At 48.9% G+C, this 20271-nt stretch overlaps 1 protein-coding gene and 1 long non-coding RNA gene across 2 annotated transcripts in view; both read left to right on the forward strand.

Annotated features, from left to right (window-relative positions):
- Positions 1-19869, forward strand: part of CREB3L2 (cAMP responsive element binding protein 3 like 2) — a 43194-nt gene extending 23325 nt beyond the window's left edge. Inside the window, 5 exon segments of the mRNA XM_039860837.1 lie at positions 380-448; positions 11469-11568; positions 11835-11961; positions 13304-13520; positions 14786-19869. Coding sequence (XP_039716771.1) covers positions 380-448; positions 11469-11568; positions 11835-11961; positions 13304-13520; positions 14786-14861 — 589 coding nt within the window. The 3' untranslated portion in view covers positions 14862-19869.
- Positions 455-2450, forward strand: LOC120601155 (uncharacterized). The gene is made up of 2 exons (XR_005652374.1): positions 455-1457; positions 2154-2450. It is a non-coding gene; the product is annotated as an uncharacterized LOC120601155 (long non-coding RNA).
- Positions 19870-20271: the final 402 nt, after the last annotated feature.

Raw genomic sequence — 20271 nt, forward strand, 5'->3', positions numbered from 1 at the left:
ATCAAGATGGCTGTTAGAAAAATATGGATTAAATACCATTTGGCTCCCCCGTGGTCTAGAGGAGGAAGTGTGTGGGCATTGAGAGTGGTGGGGAAGAGGTGAGAGGAAGCAAGGTTGGAACACCCTAAAAGTTTATATTTTGCATCATCCCTATTCATTTTCTATTCTCAAGGCACTTTGGTACTCAGCTCTTTCTGTTTTTTTTCTTGTCTCTCACTCATCTTCCCAACTCAGGTTGGCCAAGGTTTTCCCTTCACCTCCCTAGAGTACTTGACTCCCCATCTTCTTTCTCTGACCCCCACTTACTGTCATCTGAGCTCCTGGCTTAGCGTTTGCTCTCCTGATGAAATGAATTTTCTTTTTTCTCTCCCCTCTGCAGGGTGGAGTCTTGTTCAACCGAGAACTTGGAGCTTCGGAAGAAGGTTGAAGTTCTGGAGAATACCAACAGGTGAGCGTCGTGGCGTGAGGAGCTGATCGAACTGCCTAATGGAAGGTGGGGGATGGGGGGCCGATCCAGGACCAGAGCTGGAAGGGAAGTGGGGGCGATCACTCTGACAGGATGCTTGTGCCAGGGTGCTCAGGATGGCTGTTCTTCACCCACCTGTTTCTGCCACACGCACGCACATACGCACGCACGCACGCGCACCATGCGTACACATGTACACACAAACACGTGCGTGCACAGGCACATGCGTGTCCCATCACAAATGAAATTTGTTTTTTAATTACTGTTTTTAAAAATTAATGAACTAATTAGTTAATGACATGTCAAAGCCATTTCGAAATGCAGCTAAAGGAAGGAGTGAGTTAATGAGTTCCTCTAGTACTTCCCGTGCCAGGCACTGTTTTCAGCACTTTACAGATATTAAGTCATTTAACCTTCCAACAGTCCCCTGAGTGTGATTCTGTTACTATCCCCATGATAAAGAGAAGGTAACTGAGACTCAGAAAGGTTAGGTGATTTGCCCAAGGTCACACAGTATATGCGAGAGCCGCATCGAATGCAGGCAATCTGACTCTGGAGCTTCCATGTTGAGCTGTATCCCTCAGTCATATGCAAGAGAAAGAGGTTAAGGTCTAGGGTTAAGAACTGAGAAGTTTCAAACAGAATGTGTGTGTTTGTGTGTGTACGTGGTGCGTACCTACGCTTTGAGAGTAAAGTATTTGTCTGGACATCCTATTAATGCCTGCTGACAATTTAGCAAATGCTAAAGGATCAGGTTAAATCTGTTTGCATGTCCTTTGATAAGAACATTAAATGTGGCTCCCATTTCCTAAATCTTCGTGGTTTGTAGCTGGAACAGCACACTGACCTAGTCATAAAGTTAAAACTACCATCAGGGGGAGTATTGGATGCTGTGACCGCACTGAAGTTTCCCTCTGCATTTCTGCGAGTGTGTACTCATAGAGCAGGTCAAGGGCAGCCACCTTAGGTGCTCTTTAGGCTCACCACAGAGGTAAGTAAACATATTGGAGACGTCTCCAATACCACCTGAGGATTCTGGTTTCACAGCTGTCGTAGGCCATTAGTCTCCTGAGGCTGTGTTCCTTCTTGTCTCCACGTTCATTCCCGCCAAAGTGGTTCCCTGGGTCCTGACCCCCACCGACCGGACTCCGTGTCCATCACGTTAGCATCCTGGGCAGACAGGAGTTGCCACGCCCTTCCTAGCACTTTCTGCTGTGGAAGACTGGTGTTCATGAGTGGGGGACACATCCAGGCCATGAACTGGGGAAAGCAGAAGAGGAAGTTCTCCAAGGTCATCGCGAGCTTCGGGTGTCAGGTCTTCCCATGCCACATGGGGGCAGCAGAGGCGCAGCACCGGCTGTGCAGGGAGCCGTGGGTGCTGGTGATGAAGGCTCTCCTCTCCTTTCCAGGCTGAATGAACATGCTGTTTCATATTTTTAAAACTTAACCCCCTACCCTCCCAAAACCCACACATGGCACTGTAGAAAAAAATTAGAAAATACAGTTAAATTAAAAAAAATTACAATCCTTTTGCCCTGAGATATGTTTACATTTTGGAATATTTTACACGTATGTGTTTCTAGTGGAAATACTCTTTCGTTAAGGAATTTTCCACTTAACGAAATACACTGGCCATATTTTTTTTTTATCAATAAATATAGTTCTACAGAATTCTTATTCCTCTCAGATTCCGAGGAAGAGCCATCATCTGAGGAACATTGATGCAAGGCGCATCTGACTCCACGGAACAACAATCTACGTTTTGCCAAATGTTTTTATTGTTTTAAATCATGGCCATAGTGATTTTCACATGACGTTAATTACACAGTTGGAGGTATGGGAGCACAGTGGCATGTTTGAGCTTGGGGTCAGCCTGTCTTATGTCCTTCTCTGAGAGATGGTCACGATTTTCCGTATGTCTTTACTTTACGCCATTTAACCGACTGGGATCACCATGGAAATAAACAGCCCCCTCATGATACTGGTCTCTGCTCTGTGCCTGGCTGTCAGGAGCCTGTGCTGTGGTCCCTCCAGAGGCCCTGTGTGTGTCCTCCCATTTCTTCTCCCTCTGTAAAACTTACCTCTCCTAGGGCACAAAACTTTCCTGGTGGTAATGGCTGACGACGGATTGAGCTGCAATCGTCCTGTCGATAATCTTATCGGGGAACTCCGAGGTCTATAATTTCTAAGTCCGGCAGCTTTTAACGTGTTTTGGCTCAAGAGGTCAAGAAATAAAAGCGGAGCTGCTCCGGTCGCCACAGAGGAGGGCCTGCCCCCGCGCCCACGCCCCATCCAGCTTCTTCCCCGTTTTCCTTCTGCTCCCGGCCAAGGCCCCCTGCGCCGAGGACACCAGCCAAAGCGACTGTGATGTCAACCTGGGCAGTCTCCTGCCCTAAACCAGTCACGAGGAGTTGGTGTTTAGGGCGTGTGGTAAGGGGAGACTTTTGGAGCTCTTGTTTATGTCACATCGTGTAAGTGACCCCGTGTTTGAACTAAGTACAGGGCCGGGCCTAACGAGCCACACCTGTATTTGTGTTCCTGCTCATGCCTCTCGTATCATCGTCCTTTGGAGGTAGCCGGACAGAGGTAGAAGTGACTGCTATAAGTAAACAGGATCCTGAGTCACCTGAAGTGGGATGGGTCACCCCGGGCGCCATCGTGTCACAGGGCACGACGTGGCGGGAAAGGTGAGTGGGTATTTCAGCATTGATCAAATTAAAGAACAATCGTACCTCTTCCCGTGTGACTATTTCTGTGCCCACAAGGGACTTTTCCATCCAGCCGAAAGTGAGGGCTCAGACTAGAGCCATCCCAGATCTTTCGGTTTATTCTGCCCTCAGCAGCAGCCACCTAGCATATTCGTGGTGTCTAGGTGACAAGACCCTTTCAGCTGAGCTCAGAGAACTGGAAGAGCATGGGGCCAGGAGAGGAGGTTGCAGAACCCTCCAAACCCTGCCGCAGCCTCCGCCGGGAACCGCAAGGGGCAGAGCTGACACTGAGAAAGCACCTTCTCGGTTCCTCTGCTGAGGTGATCCCCTAATTGCAGGAAACGTGTGAGATGAGAGAGATGGTTTCCCGGGGGCCCCCTTTCTGTGCTCAGTCGGGAAATACATTTTCACTTCCGGAGTGCCGGCGGGGCCGGGGGCCGCCCGTGCACCTCCTGGCTGTCCCGTGCTTATCACTCGCCTCCGGCCCTCCCCTGGCCTCTCCTGAGGAACCCCATCTTTCCCCTTCATAGTCTTTTCTTCTGAACAAGTAAGCGATGCGCGCACACTGCCCAGCGCAGCCGCGTTAGGTGTTTGTGGCTCGGTTTGCTCCGTTCATTTTTTTGTTTTTCTGTGAGGCCCCAACCTCGAGTCCTGGTTTCTGGAATCACAGGTGCTTAGACTTGAAGTGCACTTTAGAGAGCATCTTATTTAACTTGAATCACTGGGAAACTGAGGCCCAGCGAAGTCAAGGTCATCCAAACATCTAGAGGTAGAATGGGGATGAGAACTTAGCCACTTAATTTTTAAAGCTTGACCCTCTTATGTGTCCCTTTGAGGACCACTGACTGCCCTTCCCTGGCCTAGGGCCGACTTTAGGCCTGCACAAGGGGCCTCGCTTTCCATCCCATGTTTCAGAGGACGCTGCTTTGGCTGTCCTCCAGCCACACCCCTCTCCACAGGGAGAGTGGTCGGCAGGACCAAGGGGGTGTGTCTATCCGGAGCTCTCACTCTACCCCTGCAGACCAGGCCTTGGTACCCCTGATCCTTCAGTTCCTCGCCCAAAGGGTCCTAGTCCATTCCCAGGGCCTGTGCGGATCTCCACCCCGAGTCCGTTTTCCGAAGGATAGACCAGGCCACCAGACGGCCACTCCCGGGGCTGACGGGGCAGCCAGAGACAGCTCTTTGTGAAGGCCGAGCATGGAGCATGAATCTGGGCAGGTGTTTGCCTAAAATCCTTCAGAGAGTATACGACTTGGGATTCCATTTGAGCCGATGTACAGAAGTCATGAGATTCCTGGGTCAGAGACGAGGGGCTCGCTCGCTCACAGCGCAGCAAGCAGCATGAGCACTGGCATGTTCGCGTCGGCTCTCCTTGCCCCCACGTTCCACGGTGCATCTGGGTGGATGCTGTGCTCTCCGTGGGTGGGTGTCACAGCGAAGGAGCCCTGAGCTGGGGGGATCCATGCTTTTGTAGCAAGCGGCAAATGAACCTGCTTTTTGCTCAGGGGGATATGTGACCTCATCTCACAAACAGCCCACGTCGTGACCCATGGAAAGAGCTGTCAGGGCCTCGCAGCGATGGCACAGCCAGTAAAACCCGCAGCGGTACACGACCCGAAGAGGACTGTCTCCCCGCGCTGGTGTGGGGCCGAGCCGGGGGTGGAGAGGGGAGGGGAGCAGGCCGTGGTCAGGAGCAGTTCTGTCCTTGCTACCGCTTTCTGGCAGGGGACCCTGGGGAGTCCAAGAATGCTAAATTTGAACCCGGCCTTGGAGGGCGATTGTGGGAGCAGGTGGGGGGGCACCTGTGGGCAGAGTTTGCCTGCCTTGGGGTTTGCTGGGGGCAGAGGAGATGTGCGGCGTGCGGGCCTCATTCATACCCTTTGCTCAGACCTCGTGGGAAGAAGGATCTGCCTGTCCTGACACGTGTCCCCAGTGCCGTCAGAAATAAGGATTTCTTCATTTTCCTTTGTGACCTTCCTCCTAGCTATATTCCTTCCCTCCATCTAACTATACTTTTCGTGTTCTTTAAGATCTACATGCAGCTCCTGGTAAAGGTCTGTCCAGCTAAGCCCACTGTGCTCTCCTGTTTGCTTGTTTTAGCCACACATCTGGGTCATTCGCACCAACCCAGGTCTTTTCTGTGTGAATTCTCCTCTTCTCCTTAGACTGGCCCACACGCCTGCTCTACACAGAGGTCATTTAAGCACTGACAACACCCTAAGTTATAGATCTTTATCTCGGTTTGATTCACCTTTAATTTCTCCATTATCTCTAACTTCTAGTTGAATGAAGACTATAAGCTTCCTTTTCAGGCGAAAATATTTCAGACTTCAAAGGATCGTTGGGTATTAGACTAAGTTCTCCAGAGAGGTTAGAAAGGTATTTTAGTATAATTTAGTGATAATAAAATTAGAAATTCCGCAGCCCCAGAAAACATTCTAGGACTCCGTTTTTGTGTTCTGGGCGCGTAGGTAATTGAGTATGTCAGAAGTGCCCTCTGGCCCCTGCAAAACAAACCTCTTGTCTTGTAGCACTTACACAGAAAGAGAAAGGCAACAATCTATACTTTTTTTTTTTCTTTTTCATTTAAGCTAGAGCCCCACGAACAACCCTCGCAACCTATGTAAAAGATCATAAATAAATGAATACTCATTCAAAGTTTAGGATTGTAGTGGGATGCGATTGTCATTTGTATGTGTCACACTTCAGTATTTAAAAGTCCTTGAGAAAGTTCCCGAGTCTCCTTAGACATTGTTACGCTGTGTTCGGAACCCCTCAGTTTTAGTTAACTTTTTTGTATCCCACCACCTCCCCACCCACCCCCCACCCCAGGAATTCTACTTTTAGAAGAGTCTTCCTAACCCTCAGGTCTTCTTAGACACTGACTCTAGAAGGCTTGGGTGGGACTGGGATGGGGGTAGGGAGGATTCAGATGGGATTTTGCTACAGTAGGACAAGGATGCTTAGCTCTGAAGCCACCTGACATTCACTGATATGTAATCTTTTTCATGTCTGTGCTAGATAAGTGGCACTTAGACTTTTTTGATTGTAATCATTTTACATTTTCTGCAGTGACCCAGACACACCACACGTACTCACACATCATATACGTAACTAATATGGATGTCTCACAAATGAATAGTTATTTACTATGTGGGATGCCCTCAGATAATGGTATGTTCTACTTGATTGTTTCATTAAAATATATACCAGTCACCATCCAGTAGTTTTCACAATCCAAGTGGTTCACGATTTGGAATTTGGAAAATACTATTCTAGGTCCTTCTGTAAGGATGTAGAAGAAGTTTCTTCATCTCTGTAGGAGGCCGATTTGCCTGGAGAGCAGTTTATATACACACGTGCCATAGCCCAGCTAGTTCCATTGCTGAGCAAGGTGTGTTTCGAGAGTCAATAGAAAGTATGTCTGTAGAGAAGGCCTGGTTTGAAGCTTCCAGCACAGCAAGTAATCAGGAACCACCAGTTTATTCTTGTTGCTGGGTCCTGGTTTCTGACTCCAGTGGGAAATTAGGTACTGGTGTTTTTTTTCAAAATATAACATACATAACTGTATGACCATTCCCTCCCTCTCTCCCTCCCCCGCCTCTGTCTCTCTGTCTCTCTCTCTCTGTCTCTCCCCCACCTCCTCAATGAAAGAAACAGAAGAGTACAAAATTAAACCAAATATAAAGAATACACATGAGTGTGTGGATGCATCTCCCAGTTATAAGATTGTGTCTCACACGCTCGGCTACTTTTGAATGTTTTGCCCAATTTCCTTTGATACGCCTCCCAAGATACAGGGTGGCGCTTTATTTTGGGCAAGGCTGGCAGCTTCTTTCGACTGTTCTTTTGCAAGGAACTGTATGAGGACAGCCACTAAGTTTATTTTTACATCTCACCACAGGACAAAAATCCACATTTTCAGTCGAGTGTTGGACATTCTGATTTAACAAGTTGTGAAAAATCTCTTGGCCCAGATCAGTGTTTGCTAAGAGTACTCCTTTCTCTAAATTAAAACCTTGCTCCCGGAAGCCCGAGAATTCATTAAGCCATAATTAGCCGTGATCTCTGTTGATGTAGAATACAGTGACATTCTGAGCTTTGATGTACTTTTTGGGTCTGTCCTATGGTTGACCTTTTATAGCTTTAGTTTTAAAATAGTTCTTTCACTTCATCTGATGGCTGCCTTTTCTCTAGCCAACCCTTCATGCGAGCAGGGTAGTAGCCGCCGTAAAAGATTCTTTTATTTATTACTTGCATTTTACCTTGGTGTACCTGGAGGTGTGCCACAAAGTGTTCACATGCCCTCACTGTTCTTACTTGTATCATTGTCACTGAAACGTTGTTAGTCTGTATCTCGTTGCCGCTGCACTGGGTTTTATTGTGGCTCTTCCGTCTGTGGCTTGAGCGTTGTTGGTAGGGATCTAATGATGGACATATCTCTTGGTGGGGCTGTTTTTGATACGGTATTAATGTCACTGCATTTCAAATAAGTCTACTTAACCAACAAGAATCTGGGATATTAATTTTAGTAGGTTATAAATTAGGGTACCATGTCGTATTGTGTTGGCAAGTACTCACGCTGTGCAGTCTGGTTTTGGTTTATATCTTAAGTCTCCAATTCACTAGAGGGTTTTGAGGCAATTAGTTAGTATCTCTGCATATGAACCTCCTCAATCTGAAGCAGTGAGCCCTTGATCATCACTGTTAATTTCCTTTCTTGTTGATGAACTTGAGTTTCTCTTGTATGAATGTATATGAATTTCCTAAACTTTAATCAGACCGTAGAAGTATAGCTGGATTTTTGGGATGTGGGAGCCAACCCACTTTCCTCGGGGAAAACACTCAGTGGCTGGTTGACGGGACCTGCACAGTAAGTGCCATCATCGCCGTCAGTTCAGGTCACCTTCACCCGTCCGCATTGGAGAAGCAGCAGCAACCAGCACGTTATACGTCACTGTCGCTTTCCACCGACATTTCAAACTAAAAAAATCTGTTTTAAACAACATGTTTGCTGATCTTAAAGAGTAGGATTATAAACTGTTAGGAATCAGGGACCACTAAACAACCGTTTTCATTTGCAGTGGGTTTAGGATATAATTATCTTCGAGTTTGGAGAGGATGTGCTGATGAATGCCGAGTGAAGTGCCAATCAGCCAGTGAACACGAAGCCTCTGCTTGCCCAGCCAGGCTGAAACGGTCCGTCTTCTAGACTTGTAGCACTTGGCACCTGTCGCTGGGGGTGCCAGCTTGAGCCTCAGGTGTTCTACCATTGGGTTTTAGGTGTACCTAGCCTGCTAAAGGTCTGCTTTGAGGAGGGACCGGGGAGCCTCCTGGGGGACTCTTCATTCTAGAGAACCAGGTACCAGGCCTGGTGAGCTCAACCAGAGTGGGAAGGGAGGAGCGATTCTGAGCGTCATATACACTTGGTTTTCTTGGTGGTTCATGCTCCGGAGAGCAGGGAGTGGGCAGGGGGAAGTGCGGGAGGTTGCGGGGAGACAGCGACTGTTGGTAAAAATGGAAACGGCGGTTTTACTTTAAAAACACCTTCAGACTGTGGAGCAACAGTAAGTGGCTTTGGTGACATCTAGAAAGTTGCTAAGGGAAGCCTGGGCGGAAAACGTCACGCACTGTGTACGGAGCATGGCTGAACTTTGGCACCTTGCAGGAGCGCCCCGTGGGCACTGAGGTGCTCAGCAAAGTGGCAGCCATCACTCACAGATGTGGCTCTTCAGCAGGCGACTCAGGAACACCCCTTTCCGTAGTTCAGCTGCCAGGCAAGACCTGATGACCTGGTACCGCGGGAGGTGGCCAGAATGCAAGAGCAAAGGAAGGGTCCGTGCCACATGGTCGAACGCGGATCTTACCTGTGGGCTCACCTGTATGCCTGACTTCCAGACAGCACCAGGGAGCACCCAGCTGGGCTCTGGGGCTGGCATTACAGATGGTGGTCAATGAAATGCGTGCCCCTGCCTGCCGCATCTCGGCTCTGTGGGCGCAAGTGCTCCCCTGGGAAGCTGGTGTGCAATGGGCCGCTTAGCTCTCAGTTGCGTCAAGGCGGCCGTGCTTAGTGGTGAGACAGTGCTCTCGAGAGGTCCTGGGAGAAGAGAGAAAAGATGCGATAAAGGGGGAAAAAAGCTTGCTGTGTCACGTGACTATTTCGTTGCAATTTTTTTCTTTTTTTTTTCCAGCCTTACTGAGGTATAGTTGACAAATAAAATTGTAAGACATTCGCAGTGTATAGCATGATGATTCGACGTCCATTTACATTGTGGAAGTCAGTCCTGCGTTAACACAGCTAACGCCTCATATACTTTTTAAAGTTTTTGATGAGAACATTTAAGTTTTATTCTCTTAGAAAATTTCAGTTATACAATAAAGTGTTGCCAACTGTAGCCACCATGTGAAGCATTAGATCCTCAGACCTTATTCATTTTATAACTGAAAGTTTGTGCCCTTTTACTAACCTCTTCCTGTTTCCCCAACCCCTGACAACAACTTTTCAACTTTCTCTTTCTATGAGTTTAAATTTTTTTTTTTTGATTCCATATATAAGTGATACCATGTGGTGTTTGTCTTTCTCTGTCTTGCTTATTTCTATTAGCGTAATGTCCACCAAGGGCATCATGTTGTTGCAAATGACAGGATTTTTTCAAAGTGGAATTTAAAGTAATCATACTACTGATATTCTAAGCCTCGAATAACATACGGAACTCTTTTAAAGACTGTGTTGCTTGAATGTACATAATTATGAAACTAGATCTAAACTATACGTGATTATACATCTACATAACCATAAAGCAAAAAATGTACAACTAAAGTACTAAAAAGACCTCCATATTAATAGAATTTAAATGAACAGAATTAGTTGACGGGATGAATGATTTCGTTTTGCTTATATTACCGCACAAGGTAAAAATAGGATATAGACGGGACCATGCATGGCATGTGCCGAGCCGGCTCCCGTTCCGCCCCTACAGTCACCCCGGTAACTACTGAAAGCAGGATCATTCTGTGGCAAACCCGTCCTTACTTGGCTTAAACCCAGAACTCTTCATTGACACTTGTCTGGGAGAAGTTGCAAACCCTGAGACAAAATGCTTGTCCTTCTAGCACTTGAAAACTATTCAGGGGACAGACTGTGATGAGAGGCAAGTTATCAGAGTCCAGAATTCTGCACACGGGCGATTGGCTCTTTGTTTTCCAGAGAACTTGTCTGGCTTTCTAAAGTTACATCACAATCTGAATTTTCTGAAAATCTTTGAGACTCAAAGAGAAGCATCGGCTCGGAAAATCTTTTCGCTCTGCCTTGTGCACTGGGGTCGGAGCAGAGGGATGAGAGAAAGAGAAGATTCAGCTCTACTTTGCTTATGCAAAATCCACCCAGCAGGCACTGATTCAGGAGGGCGCGCTGTAAGACCAGAGTTCAGGACTTGCAAAGAATTTCACCATCCGCTCTTTCTGTGACCTGATGTCACAAAGAGCAGAATATACAGTTCTCATCTCAGACCCTTTGAAGGGTGTGCACCGTTGTCCAATATTAGGAATAGAACAACTTTTTTTTTTTTTTAACTCTTGTTCTGTCTCTTCCTGGAGGAAGATCAGGTCTGTCTTGGAGGATGGTTCCCGAGGGCCTGGCTCTGAGTTGTGTCTAGTTACTCGTTCATGTTTTGGCTTCATTTCTGGCCGCGGGGCGCTGAGTCTTTAAGGACCATGGGCTGGAGGTGTCCTTGGCCATGTGTTTTCCTTCTCTCTCTCGCTCGCTCCAAGTCCGCTGTCTGAGCGGCCGCCTCTCAGGGATGTGTCGTCATTTCCGGTCATAGTCATCGCCTCTGGCTGCTCCTTCGTAATTCTCTGCAGGGCAGTTTCTTCTTCTCTCCGCTTCTCTCCTTTCTTTCGTCTTCTTCAGTGATTCTCTCCTCTTGGGTAAGCGAGTCCTCTTTGTGTCATCATTATGGTCTTTCTGCTTTTTCTTTTTCTCACTGGCTGACAGACAGGTCCCGACACGTCAGAGATGATCTGGGCCATTCGCCCCTTGACTCGGCACAGCACAGGGGCTGGACAAGCTGTGGACGTGGCTTGAGTCCGAGCCCTGGGGAGCTCTGCAACACAGCGCTGCCAAGCGTGGGTGTCCGCCTCTTCTTCCCAAGGGAACAGGGAACGTTCCCTCGGCACTCCGTCCAAGTTCAGGCTCAAAGTCACAGCAGCTGTCCTGAAGCTCGGGGTCAGAGAGCACCCAATGCCTCGTCCTCTCCTTCAGACTCCCTTCATGGTTTGGTCCCTTACCTTTACAGAACTCTCCTCCAGCAACTGCAGAAGCTTCAGACTTTGGTGATGGGCAAGGTTTCTCGCACCTGCAAGTTGGCTGGCACGCAGACCGGCACCTGCCTCATGGTGAGTTTCCTGAAGGGGCAGCAGCATGACTGCCCCCGCCCACTCCCCAGTCTCTAGTCTCTCCCAGCTCGCCAAGGCCAAGTGCTGGGAGTTGGAGGAACGGGCAGCTCGCTCCGAGGCTGTTTCTCTGCTCCGATGTCACCGTTATGGACCTGTGGGTGCCGCCTGCTGGGCTGGTGGACAGGAGTCTGTCTCCCTGGGCCCCCCAGGTTTGCTCTGGGGATCTTGGGACTGACGGCTCCTCGTGTTCTCCCCTCGCCCTGCAGGTCGTGGTGTTATGCTTTGCCGTGGCCTTTGGCAGCTTCTTTCAGGGCTATGGGCCCTATCCTTCTGCCACCAAGATGGCTCTGCCCAGCCAGCATTCCATGCCAGAGCCGTACACAGCCTCCATCGGTAAGACCGCACCTGGTGACTTGAGAAGTGTCTGGTTTCATTTCTCTGCAGCTTCCTGAAAGCTCAGCTTCCTGAAGGGAGTCTTATGTGAAAGTTTAATTTAAAAAAATTGGTAAATGTAACTTTTCCAAGGGAGAGAAGAGAGAGACGTGTGGGGTCTGGTTTCCCTGGCCGCTGGGTCTCTCCTTTGCCCCTCACCTGCTGGGAATTATCTGGAGCTCAACAGAGCACGGTGTGCAAACTGCCGCTCATGACTGTGTCCCTGGCAAATTCTGATGTCTCCTTCTTGAGTTCTGGTACGGGGGAGGGATGTGGCTTTTGGGGGAGGTAGCATTAAGCTTTTATGACATTTTATGGGAATTGCTGTGTTTCTGCCTCCATGCAGTAGAATCCTACATACCATAGTACGAGTCTGTAAAATGAAATTAAAGCGTTGGGCTATCTTAGAAAGCATTATGCCTAAGATTTAGAGAACTTGGAGACTCGGATCTTAGATAAGAAGTGTGTGATTGTCTCACTAGGTCACTGATCTCTTTTAAGTATGTAGGGAGCATAATCCATACACTAATACATATATACACTAAAAGACCAAGTGTGGATTTGGGTGAGTCACAATTTTGCAATTCTGAACGGTGGTGATCTTCACCAGGCAGGTGTGTCTCTGCCAGGTATATGACAAAAATGCTAGTATTTCAACCAAATAATTTCAGTGGTCTCTTCGGAATTCCTTTTTTGCTAAAGTACTATTTATCTAAATTTAAATAGAAGCCAAGGAGACATTAGTTTCCGTGTCGTGGAAAATTGCTACAGAGTCATCTAGCAACGCAACTATCCTATGAAACAAAAGAGACTGTCCTTGCCATGGTGATTTATGGCTTTGGCTTCGTGGCCTCACTCCAGTTTCTAAATGGAGATCCTGTTTCCTGTCCTTGTACCTTCCCTCCGTGCAAGACCTGCTCAGTGGGGATGCTTATTTGCTGGGTCTGGGCATCTCCCAAGTGTTTGAGTCCCATTCCCCATGAATTATTTCCCCCAGATGCTTCGGGGCGGGCAAGGAGGGGAGTTTATTTTCGGAGCGTCGAGGGTGGCAGTTTGCTTCCTGTTTATTTGCTTTCCTATCATTCTTCCAGCACTGCACAATTGGTATAATTTTTTAATGCAGAAAAGTCTGAAACCCTGAAGCTTTTACGGAAGGCGAACTCCAGTTGGTACTCTTAGTCTTGGGCAATGAGAACCCACGAATTGTCATCTGTCCCCTGCCCTGGGCATCGAACAAGGGCATGTGGTGTGTCCTCATTGTCCTCCCCGTCCCCCAATACCCGTTACTTTGCTCTGTCCTCAGTGAGGTCCAGGAACCTGCTCATCTATGAGGAGCACTCTCCGCTGGAGGAGCCGTCCAGCCCGGCCTCGGCCGGGGAGCTCGGGCGCTGGGACAGAGGCTCCGCCCTGCTCAGGGCGTCGGGGCTGGAGCCCAGGCCAGACATGGATCTCCCCCATTTCATTCTCGCGAATGAGACCAGCCTGGAGAAGTCAGTGCTGTTGGAGCTGCAGCAGCACTTGTGAGTCAGATGGTCCCGATTCTTCTCCTCTCGTGCACGGGTCACAGGTCATGAGTCAGCAGCCTGGCCTGCGGGGCGTGGCCTCCTCCACGAGCCTCGTGCAGGTCTTTTTTCGAGGACAGGGGACTTGAGGGTCCACTGCCGGCCGACGCTGGCCTCCGCAGAGCGCCCGATGTCCGTGTCGCTGGGGAGCTGGCAGTGGTGGCTCGAAGAAGCAGGGAAAGGGCTGGAATCTCTTCCTCATGCCCCTAAAAGCCAGAGAAGGAAATGCACAGCCTGTCACAGCGGTGTGGGGGCCCCGCAAGTGCGGCCTCACGGCACATCTAGCTCCCTTCCAACCAGAGATGCACCTATATCGTGCTGTAGGCCAATGGATGGCTTTATGACTTATATGTAAATTAGCAGGCATTAATTATAATTATATAATTATGTACTTATATTGAGGGCCACCGTTTGAGTGGCGCTGTGCACGTACACGTTTCCATGTGGAAACAAGTATCATTATGGTGCGGGGCGAGGCACCCGCACGCTGGGCTGTGGTGGTCTGTGGTTGGTGATCCAGCTCAGCTCTGCCCTTGTGCCTCCCAGAAATAACGCTTTTGCAATGCAAAGGGGAGAAATTCTGTTTCTAGTTCTTCAGCTTCTTTCCCCTGATACTCTGGGGAAGGTTCATAATTACATGTACCTTTACATGCTTATGTTATACGTGCATATTTATCATGTACCAGCACTTACCATTTTAAGCACGATGCAAATATGATATATAAGTCCCTTTAAATATTTTAAGAGCTTCGGCACTATTATTAGTCCCATTATAGAGAAGTCGCAGAGCTGCCCCTGGGAGCTATAGGAGACTCAGCGGCCTGATTACTGGCTCATGACACCAGTCGTCCCCTGCTTAGCTCAGCTATTCAAGGCCCTATTGAAATCCCACTTGTTCTGGGGTGTTGCCCGGATACTGAAGCCCTCATATTCCTCCTCCGAACGCCTAGAGTGTTCTAGGTTGTTACACAATAACATACTTATTTTCTGGTATTGTTATTGCAAGTTAGTTTTTTGGGGGGAGTGGTTAGGGTCAGGGTTAAGGTTAGGGTGCAGGAGGCGTTGGAAACAGAGAACACTACTTGGTGGGAAGGGACAAGAACCGCGCCTGGGCCAGCCCACGGAGCTGCCAGCGTGGAGCGATTGTATTGTACGACCGAGCACGAGAATCGTAGGTGACGCTTGGCGGCTAAGACTTCTTTCTCCTTTTGATACCTTCACAGGGTCGGCACCAAACTGGAGGGGAACGAAACACTAAAAGTCGTAGAGCTCGACAGAAGAGTGAACGCCACCTTCTAAAGAGGTGGTCCCCCCGCCCCTCTTCACTCTACTTTTGTGTCCCCGAACCACCTTTGCCATAAGCGTTTCCCTTTTGCCACTGATCCGGATGAAGACGGGGAGGAGCAGTTGTGGTTTGGGCCCGTGTCCCTCCCTGCAGAAGGGAGCTTGGCGTCTCTCCCTCCCCTTCACTTACTGCAATAGGAAGTTATTTTAGGGTCAGGTGGGACAAGCAGGCTCGTTCCTACCGATAGTGCCAAAAAGATGCTGCCTGATTGTCACCTGGGGGTATCACCACCTCTTTGAAGAACAGATGACTCTTCGTTCGTTTGAGACCCCAGACTCTTCACAACGAAACACCAGGACGCCCATTGGGATCTGGCGAAGCGCTGACTGACTGACGTTCTGCCTTCCTCAGCCCGCGTCTCCAGTGTGTCCTCCGCCGTCAGCCCTGGAAGCGTCAGGGCGTCCAGTGAGTGCCCCCTGCCACTCTGCTCTGCCCGAGCCCTCAAGCCCTCGCCGACCGTCCTCCGGCGCCGGAGCCAGGGCCCCCCCTTCGTATTCTCAGGCCGCAAGTGCAATGCCTGAACAAGTCAGGCTTTTCCACTCCAGGCGAACCTACCCTGTCTTGTTGCTTGTAGGACTTCTCCATAACGTGTGTCCCCACACGCCCATAGTTCCGCCTCCCCGGCTTCTCCTCCCCGTTTGTAAATAGTATTTATTAGCTCGCTGAGGCTTCCCGCTAGCGACCACGCCGAAGAGATCCGACGCCTCCCTCCAGGCTCCCGACGTCTGCCGCTGGCCTTTGGTTGCTGGGAGGGCGGCTGGGTCCTGGGATGGCCCGTCCTCCAGACCAGCTTTCATTTCCTTTTCCTCTCCTTTTTGGCTGGAGGCCCCATCAGCATGTGTCCTCCTGTAGAAAGAACTCGGAGGGAAAGCTGGAGCGATGCCCTGCTCAGGCCTGCGTCCCCGTGGCCAGATGCTTCTTCTGCCCTGTGCCCGTGACAGAGAAGGGAGGCCTGTCCTGACAACAGGCATTGCGGACAGCCTTGCTAGCTCCTCTGGCCGCACCTGCTCCCGGCCCCCTATCCACCCCATTACCCCGGTACCCTGCTTTACCCTCCTGCCTCCACACGGGGGTGACCCGAGATCTGCTCCTGGGGTTGGAGTAGGTGACTTTTGTAGATCCACAGTCTTACCTTTTATGGTCAGGTTTGGCTACTTTGCAGCTCACCCAAAGATACATCACCAAACCCCCCCAACCTACTTTTTATTTTTAAGTGATTAAAGTAACTTTTTGTAGTTTAAAAAAAAAAAAATCTTTCCTCTTTCATACAGATAAGAAATGGAAACTGCCTTTTTATTGTATACTGTAGGAGATTCCCCTCAAGTGTTTTTTCCCTAGCTTGTAAAAGATTTTGTATAGGAAATTTGCTTATATTTTGTATTTTATTTTTAGTAGTAGCTGAAAGACCTTTAGCTTTAACTCTCTCTCTCTCTCTCTCACCCGTACATTGCCATTGGAACCTATGCTTAAGAGGGATTAAGCCCACACCTGGGCGTTTGATTCTGCATCAGGTACAAGATCCGGTGTCATTAACATTTGCCATCACACCTCATGAACAGATCTCTGTTTTGTCTGTCCAGGTTCACCCAGGGCTCATTGTCAGGGATTCTTCTCTTTCCCGACTGTGGTGGAGAGAGTTCCAGACGGGGAGATGGCCAAGTCCATCTTTTCAGCAGCGTGTGAGAGCCGGATCAGGACTGCAGTGGTCCTGGTGACCCCGACAGTCCCCCGCACAGTTCTCACTGTCCCTTACATTGGCCCGGGAGAGCTGAGACCATCCGGGCAGTGTGGGAACGGGATTGCTGCCTGCCCACCCTGCTCTGCTCCTGCTTCTCTCTTCCCTTTGTCCTTCTCGTTTGCTTCAGACCCTCCTGGGCCCAGCTGGTGTCTGTGACCACGAGCCACGGCTGACCCATCCCTCTCGTAAAGATGGCATGTGATTATCAGGCACAGGCAGACTATGAGGGCCTAAGAAGGTGAAACGATAGCATTAGCTCAAGGAGTATTTGGATGACGCGGAAGGAAAGGTTCCATGTGTAAGGGCAGAGTGTGAGGATGGCTCAGCCTACCTCCCGGCCCCACGCCAGAACCAGGGCGGGTTTTTAAGGCTCCTAGATTAGCCAGAGGGGAAAACCTGCTCTTCTGAATGAGGACAGAGAAGGATGAGGGCAGCAGACTGATAGCCCCCGTTCTTAGTGCCTTGATGATTTTTTCTCCCCTAGCTGCCTTTGCTTGATTGACATCTCTCTCTTCAGACAGCAAGGTGTTCTCCCTGGGAAATGTGGGTTCCAAATAATTAACGGATGTGTGCACGTTTTCTGCCCAGGGTAAGCCTAGGGTATCAGTGGACGGGTTCTCTTCCCACCCATCCCCCTATCCCCACCCCGACCCCGAGCGATCCCACTGACCGACTAGTCGATAATACCTGGTTAGCCCAGACGATTTCATAGTGGCTGGCGTTGGCTTCGAATTTCAGTTTTGAAAACTGTGAAACCGTTAGCGCAACCATAAACCATAGAGCATAAATAGGTTCATTATAAATATGTCAATTATATTTGTCATCATGCAAACGGGTTTCCCTTTTCCTTTCCTTTGTTCGATTGCCCAAGCGAAGACATCATAAAAATTCAGAGAACGTGTACGTCTTTACTGGAAGAGACCTGAGGCCCCTCAGCGTGATTCTTTTCACGGCTCTCGACTTTGCACTTAGAAATAGATACTGAAAACGAAAGCCTCAGTGCCGGTTTTAGGAAAGAATTCCTGTGAAGTGCAACGACTCAGGAGCCTAGCTCACATAAAGAGTGTGTTATATAAAACTCCGACAGCTGCACTAGGGTGCTCTCTGAGGGCAAGGGGTGGGGGCAAGGTTTGACACCAGTATAGGCAGAATGAGATAACCTTTTCGATTATATAAGTGATTTTGATTTGGAGACCTAATTTGAGGATTGTCAAAGCAGCTTTCAGCTCAACTTACTCCAAGCAAAACCACAGCAGAATCCGAAGCCTCTGGGGGCTGGCCCCTCTGAGGGCACACACCTGTCGTGTGAGGTGTGCGCTCGAGCACAGGGCACAAACGGAGACGGCCCGCTGAGATGTTCTATCTGTGCCGGCCTCACTGACATGGAGAGACTGGAGAGGGAGGGAAAGGCGTTCGGCCTCCCCCTCGCCCGCCACGAGGCACTGCTTTGGTTCTGTCGACTTCTGCCTTTGAGAAACCTTTATTAAAGACACCAGCAGGCCTGCTTGCAGTGTGGCAGGATCTGTGAAACTTAGCAGCGAGGGCACAGTGAGTCATTTTATTTGAAGGCTTTTTTTGCTGAGACAATTAGGAGGCGATAGGATAAGCCGCCCTGGGGGGCGGGGGGTGGGGTGGGCAGTTAGAGGAGAGAGCAGGAGGCTGTGAAGTTGGGACTGTGAAGGAGCCCGAGACGGATTCCAGATTTTCCATTTATTCATTCAGTCAGTCTCTGTCCGTCAGTCCTGAGGAAGAGTGTTGCGTGAGGCCCTGGGGAATAAGGGTACTGAGGAAATAGCATTAATCAATAGCTCTTCAAAAGGCATGTGAAAGGTCGGTCTCTCTCTCACACACACACACACACACACATGCACACACCTCTTGTCTTAGACACATCCGTTTGTGCCTTACCTGTGCCTTAGATATGAATCCAGGATGACAGAGGACTCTCTTGTCTCTGGGAGATTTTATACATAGCCTTGTAGTATTAGATCGAAGTGAGTGTGGGAGAAATAACTTTTTCTAAAGGCTCAAAAGTGATTTTCTAAAGTGAGCAAGGATCGGATTTGTGCATTAAGGGAAAAGAAACAGGGTTATGTCCACTAGAAAAATCCCATTTTGAACAGGTGCAATCGCATCAAAAAACGGCCAGCCGGGATTAAAGTATCATAAAACCTCCAGCAGGTTTTCTGGGTGCACAGGGGCCCGGCCTTTTTGGCGATTCGTGGTCAGCACCTACCACGGGAGATCAAGGGCTGTTTGGCTTTTGTCATTTTGGGTGACATAAGAGTCAGGAATGCCTTATTTTATTTTGTCTTAGTTTCGAAAAGAAAGGGGAAAACATTTCTTTCCACACTTACTAAGAGCTAGGTGCTGTGTTAAGGAAGTTGGAAGTCTTTTAATTTTATAGAAAGCAAAAACAAGGGCAACTAGCTACTCCGAGCTGGAGAAGCAGCTGCCTGATGTGGGAAGTGTAACGCTTTGTGGATCAGGTTGGGCGGATCCCTTTCTGCGAACCCACCGAACCCACTGTACACTTCTCAGTTCTCTGGGCAGGAAACAGGGCCTGCCCGCTGTGCCGGCCCCGCCGGGCAGTGGTCAGTCCTTTGCTTTATGCTGGAGATGTCCCCCAGACGCTTCTCTCTCTCGCCTTTCTCGCCCCATCTTTGTGAGTTCCAGCTGGCAGGCCGTGCGTCCCGGGAAAGAAAGCCCAGGGCTCTTAGCTCCACTTCTCGGCTCCTGTCCTTTGCTCCCCAGCTGGGCGAGAACATGAACTTTAGGCACCACGGACCCAAGGCCTACCCCGCTTAGAAAATCTCTCCTTCGGATAAAATGTCTATGGAAAACACCAGTGCTCTTTGAGAAATCGGGAGCGCCCCTTTTTAAATAATGCGGAGCAGACCCCGGACTGTGATCATCCGTGAGCTCTAACGTCCGTGCTGACAGCTGGGCTTTTCTCTCTCGTGTGACAGGTTACACAGACCAGCAGTGTCTGAGTCTGAATACATTGCAAGTCTATTATCTGTTGTATTGTGCTGTTTTTTTTTTTTAATGGCTTTTTATTCTTTATCATAGCTAAGTAAACACCTAAATAAATAAATAAACAAATAAATAAATAAATGCTTTGTAACCTGTACTTAGTCTTGGGGAAAAATGAGTTGAAATTGTTATTCTTCTGTATTTCCATTTCTTGCAAATAAAAATATTTTTTTTCTTAAATAGTAAAATGTTGTCTGGACTTTTAAAAACCCTGGTAATCTGGTTTTGAAAGCATTTTGCTTTTTTTTAACGCGCATGGATTTGTATATGTATGCCTAACCATTCTTTTCTGATTACCTAGTTGAACCAAAAGAAGCCTCAAAACAGCAATTTATGTGTTATCTAGTGCTGAATCCAGGCTCAGTTGGAGGAATAATGAGAAACGTAATTGTTTTTTCAGTCAGTCACGGGAAGAAAAACAGTATTTTCTAGAGATTTTCTGGCACCTGAGTGATATTGTTGTTGTCTCCTATGACTGCTCCCCAACTAGATTTCAGACTCTGTGACCTGGACTTTGCTTTCCCGGTTCTGGTGCTGGAGGATGAGGGCTTGGACTGGAGCCGGAAGAGACGGGTGCTTCTTCGTGGGGA

The sequence above is a fragment of the Pteropus medius genome, unplaced genomic scaffold (assembly GCF_902729225.1).
Source record: "Pteropus medius unplaced genomic scaffold, Ma_sr-lr_union100, whole genome shotgun sequence".
Lineage (NCBI taxonomy): Eukaryota > Metazoa > Chordata > Mammalia > Chiroptera > Pteropodidae > Pteropus > Pteropus medius.